This window comes from Anser anser, assembly GCF_964211835.1.
Source record: "Anser anser genome assembly, chromosome: 25".
In the NCBI taxonomy this organism is placed as follows: Eukaryota; Metazoa; Chordata; class Aves; order Anseriformes; family Anatidae; genus Anser; species Anser anser.
This window is the reverse complement of record NC_139746.1, coordinates 519,822-528,773: the sequence shown is the minus strand read 5'-3', so window position 1 is coordinate 528,773 and position 8,952 is coordinate 519,822. Positions and strand designations below refer to the sequence as shown.

The 8,952-nt window shown below is 52.7% G+C and overlaps 1 protein-coding gene across 24 annotated transcripts in view; it reads left to right on the top strand.

The window, feature by feature from the left end:
- The first annotated feature begins 318 nt into the window (after positions 1-318).
- CELF5 (CUGBP Elav-like family member 5) overlaps positions 319-8,952 on the top strand; it is a 40,207-nt gene continuing 31,573 nt past the window's right edge. For 21 of the 24 annotated variants that reach the window (XR_014575302.1, XR_014575303.1, XR_014575304.1 and 18 more), the window contains exons 1-2: positions 319-672; positions 7,207-7,289. Coding sequence is in view for 14 of the 24 variants with exons in the window: in XM_083810917.1 (XP_083667043.1) it covers positions 393-672; positions 7,207-7,289 (363 nt within the window). In the remaining 10 variants the exon portion in view is untranslated. The other 3 variants (XM_083810923.1, XM_083810922.1, XM_083810921.1) reach the window with 3 other exon arrangements.

The following is an 8,952-nucleotide window of genomic DNA, read 5'->3' as shown; positions in this document are numbered from 1 at the left end:
CTGCCAGCAGGACAGAGCAAGCTCCCCCTTCGCAAGGAACAACGGTGCCTCGTTTCCTGAGAGCCCGGGGCAGGCTGTCCTGGGATGAGCACCAGCTCCTCCAGGAGCTCCTGCCGAGAGCCCCGGGCCCGCCCGCGGCCGCCGGGAGCTCGCCTGCGGGCGCCGGGCCCGGGGCCCCGGGCGGCGCGGACCCCTTCCTGCCGCGGCAGCCTCCCGCAGCTGCGCGGCGCCCCCGGCCGAGGGGCCCCGGCCCCGCGCCGCCGCCGCGGGCCCGCAGGGGGCGCTGCCGAGCGCTGCTTTGTGGAGCCGCGGCGGCGGCGCTGGCGGCGGGGCCGTTCCCAGCCGCGCTGCCTCCCCCGGCCGCCCGCCCGCAGCCGCGCCGGGCGCGGGGCATGGCCAGACTCCGCGAGGGCGAGGCGAGGAGGCAGCCGCCGCCGCTCCCGCCCGCCCCGCCGCCGCCGCCGCCGCGCCGAGCCTCCCCCATGAGCAGCAGCGGCGGCGCGGAGCCCCCCGCGCAGCCCGGCAGCATGAAGGACCTGGACGCCATCAAGCTCTTCGTGGGGCAGATCCCGCGCAACCTGGAGGAGAAGGACCTCAAGCCGCTCTTCGAGCAGTTCGGCAAGATCTACGAGCTCACCGTGCTCAAGGACCGCTACACCGGCATGCACAAGGGTGAGCGGCCCCCGCCGGCTCCCCGCGACCCGGTTCTGCCCCCGCTCCCCCGTCCCCAGGGCTCGGCGCCTCCCACCCGCTGCCCGAGGGCGGCCCCGAGCCCGGGCCCGGCCCGCGCCGCCTCCCTCCCGCCGAGCCCCCGGCGCCCCGCAGCCCCCGCGCGGCCCCGGCCTGGAGCGGGGCCGCCGTGACAAAAGCGTCGCCGGGCGGGCCGGGGTCGCCGGGCGGGCTGGGGTCGCCGGGCGGGCCGGGGTCGCCGGGCGGGCCGGGGTCGCCGGGCGGGCCGGGGTCGCCGAGGCTCCCATCAGGAGCCCTCGGGAAAGGGGCGGCAGCTCCCGCCGTGCCCTCAGACCCCCTCCCTGGCCGTGGTACGGTGCCACAAACCTGAAGTCTGCGTAACAAAGAATGGAAGCAGCCAAACCTGCTGTTTACGGTGGCGGCTGGGAGAGATAAGGGGCCTTCTGGATCACTAGATCGCTGGAAGAGCTTTAGCGTATGCTAAAAAGTTTGAGGAGGCTTGTTTAGCTACGTTTATTGTTGCGTCTGAAAGCTGTATTTTGAATAGCTGTCGCGTTCAGGATGTCAGCTCCCTCTGTGGAGCAGTTCCAGCCCACCCGTAGCAGACGTTTAGGATCTTAGGATCACTGCTGCTCCAGCAATGAACAGGAATTCACAGAGCCTGCTTGCTGTGAAATCTGACAGAGTGATCTTAGCACCGCTGCCCGGCACACGCATAGCCAGCCTGCAGGTAACCTACAGCGAGTACCTGTAAAACTGTTGGTGCCTGGCCTGGGCCTCTGTGCCCTAAAATGATTTGTGATGGGGCTGTGTGGTGGTGCCCGCTAGAGGGGGGGGGGAGTTGCATTCAGTCCTGATGCCTTTGGTTTCATGTTGTGGTGAAAACTTTAAAAAAAAAAAAAAAAAAGACAAAATGCAAAAACCAACCCAAACTGTGGGTGCCATGGCTAGTCAAACACTTCCAAACTGAGCAGAGAGAGAAGGGGACAACAGAAAAATGAGTTTATTTCCAAACAAAAAGTCAAATCTAGCCCCAACATAAAAAGACAGCGTTCCTCATTGAAGCCTGTCAGAGTTGGGCTGGCTTGAATTTAGCTGAAGAAGCGAGTCTGACTTGGGACCTCAGAACCAAAATGTCAAGTGCTCGTGTGTCTGTGCGTGTGGGACCGAGTCCAAACCTGTTACCGTCTGACAGCGAGCAGCCAGGTTCCAAACCCAGTAGGAGGAGAATGGGCCCGAGGCATGAGGTGATTGCACATTTCATTGCGGTTGGCTTATTTAATACAGGCTGTGTGCTCTGAGGTCGTGTTCCAGGCAGGAGGCAGATTCTGGAGATAGGAAGTTAGAGGGGGCAGCACTGGTATTAGCTAGATCGGTGTGAGAGGAACTTGCTAAATGCAGGGTTCTTGCAGCAAAATAAATATTCCTTTGGTTTTGATGTTTTTGAGTGGATGCAGGTGTTGGTCAGGCATTGTTGTGCTCTGTTCTGTCCAGAGAAGGCCATTCGGATGTGCAGGTTCTTCTGATAGCTGCTGTACAGCCATCTCCACACACCTTCCGTTTCTTTTGGTCCCTCTGTTTTGTTCAAATGGAAAGATTGGGATTCCTTTCCTGCTGGCTTGGGTTATGTGTAGACCCTCAGCCTGGTTTGGGACTCAGCAACGCGTGTCATTCCTCCACAAGGATGTGGAGGGGTTTAATACCCAGTGAACAAGTTAGACCCACAGTCCAGGCATCCCTGGCTCCAGTCTTCCCCTTCCATCTTACTGGGTCTCAGTGTAGGCTGCATGCAAGAAGGCTAAGTTGGCGAGGAGCTGCTCTGCTCCCCTTGGTATCAGCAGGCCTGCAGGGTGCCAGCAGCAGGGGAAGCACTGTCGCAGGGCCTGGTCAGGGCTTCACAGCCCCTGGGCTGTGGAAGGGCTTTGGCAAATCCTATGCACTCATCCCTGTACCATACAGAATCTTCCTGGGGCAGCTGAAACAGCAGATTCAGTTTTCTTTCCCCCCATTCCCTGATCTGCAGCAAGAAGTGATTGAGAGCTTGCATGCATCTTCCATCTGCTTTTTCTTTTTCTTTTGCAAAATGGGGAAAAGCACTTGTCTGAGAAGCCAGCACTACCAGTAAAGACCAACAACTCTTCTTGCAATCCCTTGCAGCTTAACACTGGGAGTTGAGCAGCTCCTCCTGTCCCCAGGGAGGACAGAAAGATGGAAAGGGCCGAATGGGGGCATGAAGGTGTGAATTGGACTGTGGAGTCCAAGAGCTATCCCCTGTGGACTGCTTTGTACGTGTGCTGAGAACTGATGAATTCTCTGGAGGCAGAGGAAGATCTTACAGGTGTGGCAGAAACGAACAGAGTTATGAAGTGGCTTTGTTAGTGCCTGGCTGTAAATGGCCTCAGGATCCTGGCTATTGGTAGTTGATGCTATTCCAGTCTCCTAATAGTATTCATGAGGCAGTGTTTCTGTTTATGTTAATCACAGATGTATTTGCATGTTAATGGCTGTGTTTTTCTTAAAGCTAATATTTTCATGGAAAGAACAGGGAGGCATTTGAACAGGCTTTTGGAATGGGTCAGAGGAGACTGAATAGGGAGAATCAAGTGGAAATTTTTGGCCGCAGGTTCCAGGATTGGGCAGGATGCAGTTCCTACAAGAGTGTCAGCTGTGCTCTCCTGCATGGATTTCCTTGCAGTGCCACGAGAGAGGAAGCCAAGAGACTCTGTAGTATGAGATATGGAACTGAACTGCTGGGAAATCGCAGGGGCAGGAGCAACCCTCTCACGGGGCGTCTGGGGACAGGTGGGTGGCTTTTCCAAAGGGCAAGGATGCAATAACAATCTCAGTGTCCTGTGCCTCACTAGCAGCTGAATTTTGACTCAACTTCTGTAGGCTTGTAGATAAGCTCCCTGCTGACTCCCTGCTTCCCCTGCTGAAGTATTTGACAAGATTTTAAATGCTAAGTTGAATCTGGAAAGCCCTCTCTTCTGTAAACTGACAGCCTTTTCTTACTCAAGGCTTTAGACTGCTGATGTCTAGAGTAACGCTTAGGATCTGAAGGGACTGTAAATCCCAGAGTCAATGTGTGGTTTGTAGGGAGAGTCTGGCACATAATATCTTTTGCTGTAGTGTCTTGCAAGTGGAACAAGGCTGGTTTTTGCTTGCGGGGAGCTGAAAACCTTTCTGGAGCCGGTGGGAGTAGGATGGGTAGGTAATAGTGTGAAGCACCTTGACCCACACGCAGCCTTTGGAGAGCAGCACCCATGCAAACCATGCAACCTCTTCTGTAGTCAGCCAAAGGCAGCGTACCCCATCGCCTCTTGGAAGTGGAGGCAAAGCGTGATCACAATGCAGGTCTGTCCATCTAGGTGGTAGCTCGTTCTGGGAGGCCTGGCACCGACGTGTGGTGTGGTCCCAAGATGGAGCCTGTAATTCATGGGACACCAACTGCTTTCAGTTACAGATGTAGGATAGACATACACCCAAGCACACAGCCAGGGAAGACCTGTGGAGTGGGTTCCCTGCTAACTTTTGAGTCCTGTTTTCTTTCAGTATTCAGCCTCCCTAAATTCCAGCGCTCTGGTTGTTTTTGCTGTCTTCCCTGATTTTTCCTGTGCTGCAGGCTGGCAGACAAGCCCCTGAAGGCCAGCAACTGGTAAAGTCCATCCTCCCTGCCCGTTTATCTTCTTGCAAGATTTTAATGAATTTTTCCATTTTAATGAACTAATTATTCATGGTCACACGCACAGAGGAGCTGAGGGAGGGCAGATGCCAGAGGATGGCAAAGCAGAGTATTGTCACTAATAAATGCTCTTGCTGGAGGACAGGGTGGCTTCCTGTGCAGTATCTGTGCGGTAGCAGCATGCCATGTCTCTCGTTTCAAAGGGAGCTGACAACCTAGGCCAGGATTTTCAGTTGGACGGTCTGTGTTTGACGTCTGGGAAGGTGGGAAGGGCATTTCCTGGCTTGTAGCTCTTTGGAAGGCTTTTGTGACCCTTTGGAGCAGCCCCTGGTGCTGTTTCTGCTGCCAAAGGGCGGCTGGCAAAGTCCAGAGTCTCTCTGCCTCATTCTTTTCCCTCTTGCATGTCGTGGAGCCTTTGGTGGCTTATAACACAGCTGGTGAGTGGGCATCCGACCTGTCCTGCCGTGTGTTCCACCCATGAACCAGCACTCAGCTCCCAGTGGATTTGGTCAGACTCCCCAGTTCTGTCTGATGCAGCGAGTGCTGAAGCAGGTGGGTTCGCTGTTTCAGAGGCCAAGGCTCTGCTCTCTCCGTTTCTGTCTAGCGTTAGCACGTTGGAAGCAGCTGGTGATGCTGAAGCTCCCAACAGCCCCGGGCATTTCTAGCTCTGTGTCTCAGCAGGCACAACGGGCCAGGTGTTAGAAGTGCCCAGGGTGGCATGAGCCTGTCGGCCAGTGACCTGAATTTGCTGTTAACTAAAGCAGGAAACGTGGAAGTGAGAGTGACTTGGGCCCTGTTGCAGCTCTGTGAATGTCTTCCCACTGTTGAGTAGATTGCTGATAAAAGAAGGGCGCTCTTCTCCGTATCTGGGTGGCTCTGTCAGGCTGAGGAAAGGATGTTGTCATCATTATATGTGGACATGGTACCAATGCATACAAATCTGATAAATTGCTAGTTCACAGCTCCCGACTTGAGAGTTTTATGTGCTAAATCTCACCCTGATTATCTCAGTGCAGCAGGTGGAATCAAGCAGGCCAGCATCTGTGTTTGGAACTTTGGTGACCAGGCCTCCAAATCTGTTAAAAATGGGTTTTGGTCTCTCTGGTTATACAGGTGCTTTTGAGGCTTTTCCTCATGCTTGACATCACAGCTGTCTGAGAGGGGAGAGAGAAGGCAAAGGGGTGCTTCTCCCCCGCGGTAGGGCTAGCTGCCTTTGCCATGAGAAGTAAAGTTTACCTGCATGTTCTCTGTTCCTGTTGCATTTGTTAAATTAGCTGGTGATCCCATGTCTGCCTTGGAGCAGCATTCTCAGTTCAAAACCTGTCCAATAAGGAGCTTTAATTATTTGTTAGAAATACCTAATACTCCTGTGCTGTTTGTGGAGAGGGGGGGTTCTAGCAGGAGCTGTGAGGACAGGTAAGAATTGCTCAGCTGCAGCGACTGATGGGAGCTGGAGTAAAAGAAAAGCATAATGTTGTTGCCGTGGATTGGCATTGTCCTGAGCAGCTGGCTTCCCCGTGGCCTAAAAATGTTCTGTACCATGGAGCACCTCTGGGGCAGGGGGGAGAGATCCAGGCAGGCCTTCTCCTGTCTTCACTACTGGATCCAAAGGGAGCTGAAGAGGCTTTGGAGAATGCCAAGCCAGGCATGAGAAAGTGAGGGCAAAAGAGCAGGCTTCTCTGGGCTGTAACGATGCCTCTGCAACCCTGGCACGACTGTATCCATGCTGGCATTCGGTAACAAGCTGAAGGGACATGTCTTGCCTTTGCTTAGGATGTGAAATGCCACTGGGAGTTGGAGGGGTGTGAGTGAGGGGGTCAGATGTGTTCTAGCATTTGAGTTTATTCTCCAGCGCTTTGCCCAGCCTCATCTGAAACAACTCAAGTGACAGAGCTCCAGGCACCTCCCTGGGGAGATCATTCCACAGTCTAATAAATCCTCCCTCTGCTAGGAAATGTTTCTTGATAACCAGCCAACTTTTTCCTTTGTTTAGTTTCATTTGATTGTTCTTAGCATCGGAGCACCCAAAGACGATCCCTCTTTTTACTGGAGGGACTACAGTTCCTCCCCTGCTGTGATGGTTCCAGTTTTAGGCTAAGATGTTGGGTCAGATCTTGTCATGGGTACGTATACTGATGTGTGCGCACACTGTATAGGTGTAAGTATGGCACAGAGAGCCAAGCCTCTCCTTCTGTGGCCTTCTGTGATTGCCTGGATCTGGACTGTGGCTCTTTGTATCAGCCTAAAATCTTGGATGCTTTTCCACTTTCCTTGGTTATTTTTTTTTGGTATCAATAATCATAGCGGTCCCTGCATCCCTTCTGATCTTTGTCTTTTGGGCTGTTTCACCCACAGGTAATGTTAGCCTGCATTTTGTTCTCCTGTTGTTTCTCACCTTTCTCAACACCGGTTTCAAACTTAGTTCTTTCACTGGGACCAGTTTCCGCAACTTCAACGGACCTTGGACGAGGCCTGAAAGACCTTTACTGTTGTTCCTTTGCCTGTTTCCCTAGAGTTGGCGGTACATCCAGACTTGGTAATGTTTGCCCCTTTAATCAGCAAACCTTGCCCTCTCCGTCCACTAAAATACATAAAATACGTAAATAAATAGAATAGAAGAAATATAGAAGAAAGCAGTCAAGTCTCATGTGAGGGCTGTCCCGCGCACTTCATCTTCACCTTAGCAGAACAGTTGGGATGCAGGTCTGCTGGAACAGGCCAGCATGTGCGTAGTTCATGTACCTTGGTCACCTGCTGTTACCAAAGAGAAACATTGCATTGGTTTGCATCTGCAACTGCACATCTAACTCGATGCTTACTGTGTCCAACTGCAGGTTGTGCGTTCCTCACATACTGTGCCAGAGACTCTGCCATCAAAGCCCAGACAGCATTACATGAACAGAAGACTTTGCCAGGGGTAAGTCCCAGTGAATTGTGCCTGGAACTCATACCGTGGGCTGGCGAACAGGGTGTTGTTGGGGAGGGAGCGAGGGTGGAAAATGGCTTGTGAAAGAGGAGTATGGTTTGAGAGTTAGAACAGGGAGGGGAGAGCCAAAGCACAGGGCTGCTCTTCAGAGCTGCTGCTTTTTGTCTGCTTTGCCAAGGCTGCCCCATGTAACTCCAGCCAAGCCTGTTTCTGTGCTGCTCCTTGGTCTCTGTGGTGTGATGTGGCTTCTCCAGCTATCTGTTGCTGTCACTAAGGAGCTTTGATGCTTTGGGGTGCAGTGTATGTGCCCAGCAAGGTACCAGCCCCTTTTCTTCCAGGTGTGCTGAGCTACCTGTGGCTTATTCCTGAGTCCTCCTTGCTCTACAGCTGGTGTTGGAAGCAAAGTGCAGTCGGGATCTCAGGCGACGAGGTAGTGTGGATCAGGCCCCTCATTGCAGGCAAGCCTCCTGCTTCCCTGGGACCTGCTGGCACACTGAGAGGAGTTTTTGAATTGTTGCCATTCCCGCTTCAGTATGCTGTGAGGGCTTTGGCTGGGCAGTTCCCTTGCTGTGCTGAGGAGGCTGAGCAAATGCGTTGGAAAGATTCGTTTGTAGCTGGGTAGGTGGAGGCACTGGATACTTGGAGGCGGAAGCTCACAGGAGGCCCTGAGCGCTCAAGGCAATGGGATAATTAATGTAAACCAGGGGTCTCTGGAGAGGGGGGAAGGAATTCTCAACCATAACATTTCCTCTTTAGTCCTGGTCTAGACAGCTTCCCTTACCTCTCCCAGCGCCCCCCAAGACCTCCACACAAATATTTTCATGTTTGTTTACTTGTACTCCCTTTTTGCATGGGCCTGTGTTGGCATTTGAGGGCTGGACAAAGAACCTAACTTGACTACCACTTAACCTGAACCAGTAAAGATTCTGTTACCTCAAGGCAGCGAGGGGGAAGATTACAGGTTACGAGGTACTCAAATACTAACGGAGTTAACTTTGTGAGAGGGAAAAGACCAGCCGTTGAGCTAAATCAATGTAATCTTCTGTGTGTGGTGGTCCTGGGCAGTCTGTTATAACAAGCTGAAGGTTGGAGGAGCGGCGTGATGAGTCCTGGAACAGTGCTGTAACACAGTGGGGAAGAGATGGGTATGTCCTTGTGTAGTATCAGTAGAGGGACCCTGACAGATTATTCCTGTGAGGCTCGGGGGATTCAAGGCAATCTCAGTTTTGTTGCACATCTACATTGGGAATTTGTTGCATGTTTCACTATGTTCTTTATTATTTGTCCTGCATGGGGTAGTATTTAAAGCAGCAATGCAAAGCACATTTATCTGGGATGTGGTGATCTAAAGGCTTTTTATGTTATGGGAGACGTAAGAAACTGCTTATCAAGTGGTAAGAAGTGTGTGCTAGCTAAGTGCTTTCAAACATGTGAGTCTTGAGACAGTTAATGAGCAATGTGCTGTAATTAAGCTTCACAATTAAGATGAAGATGAGCTGTGCTGTATTTGGCGCTGTCTGTCTTCAGGTTGACAATCTACCACCTCACATTTAATTTCTCCTTTGGGAATTCCCTGTGTGACCAAGAAGGCAGGATTCTCTTTAGTCATTTAAGTGGTTGTTCAGAGATGCTTACTACCAGGATAAATCAGACG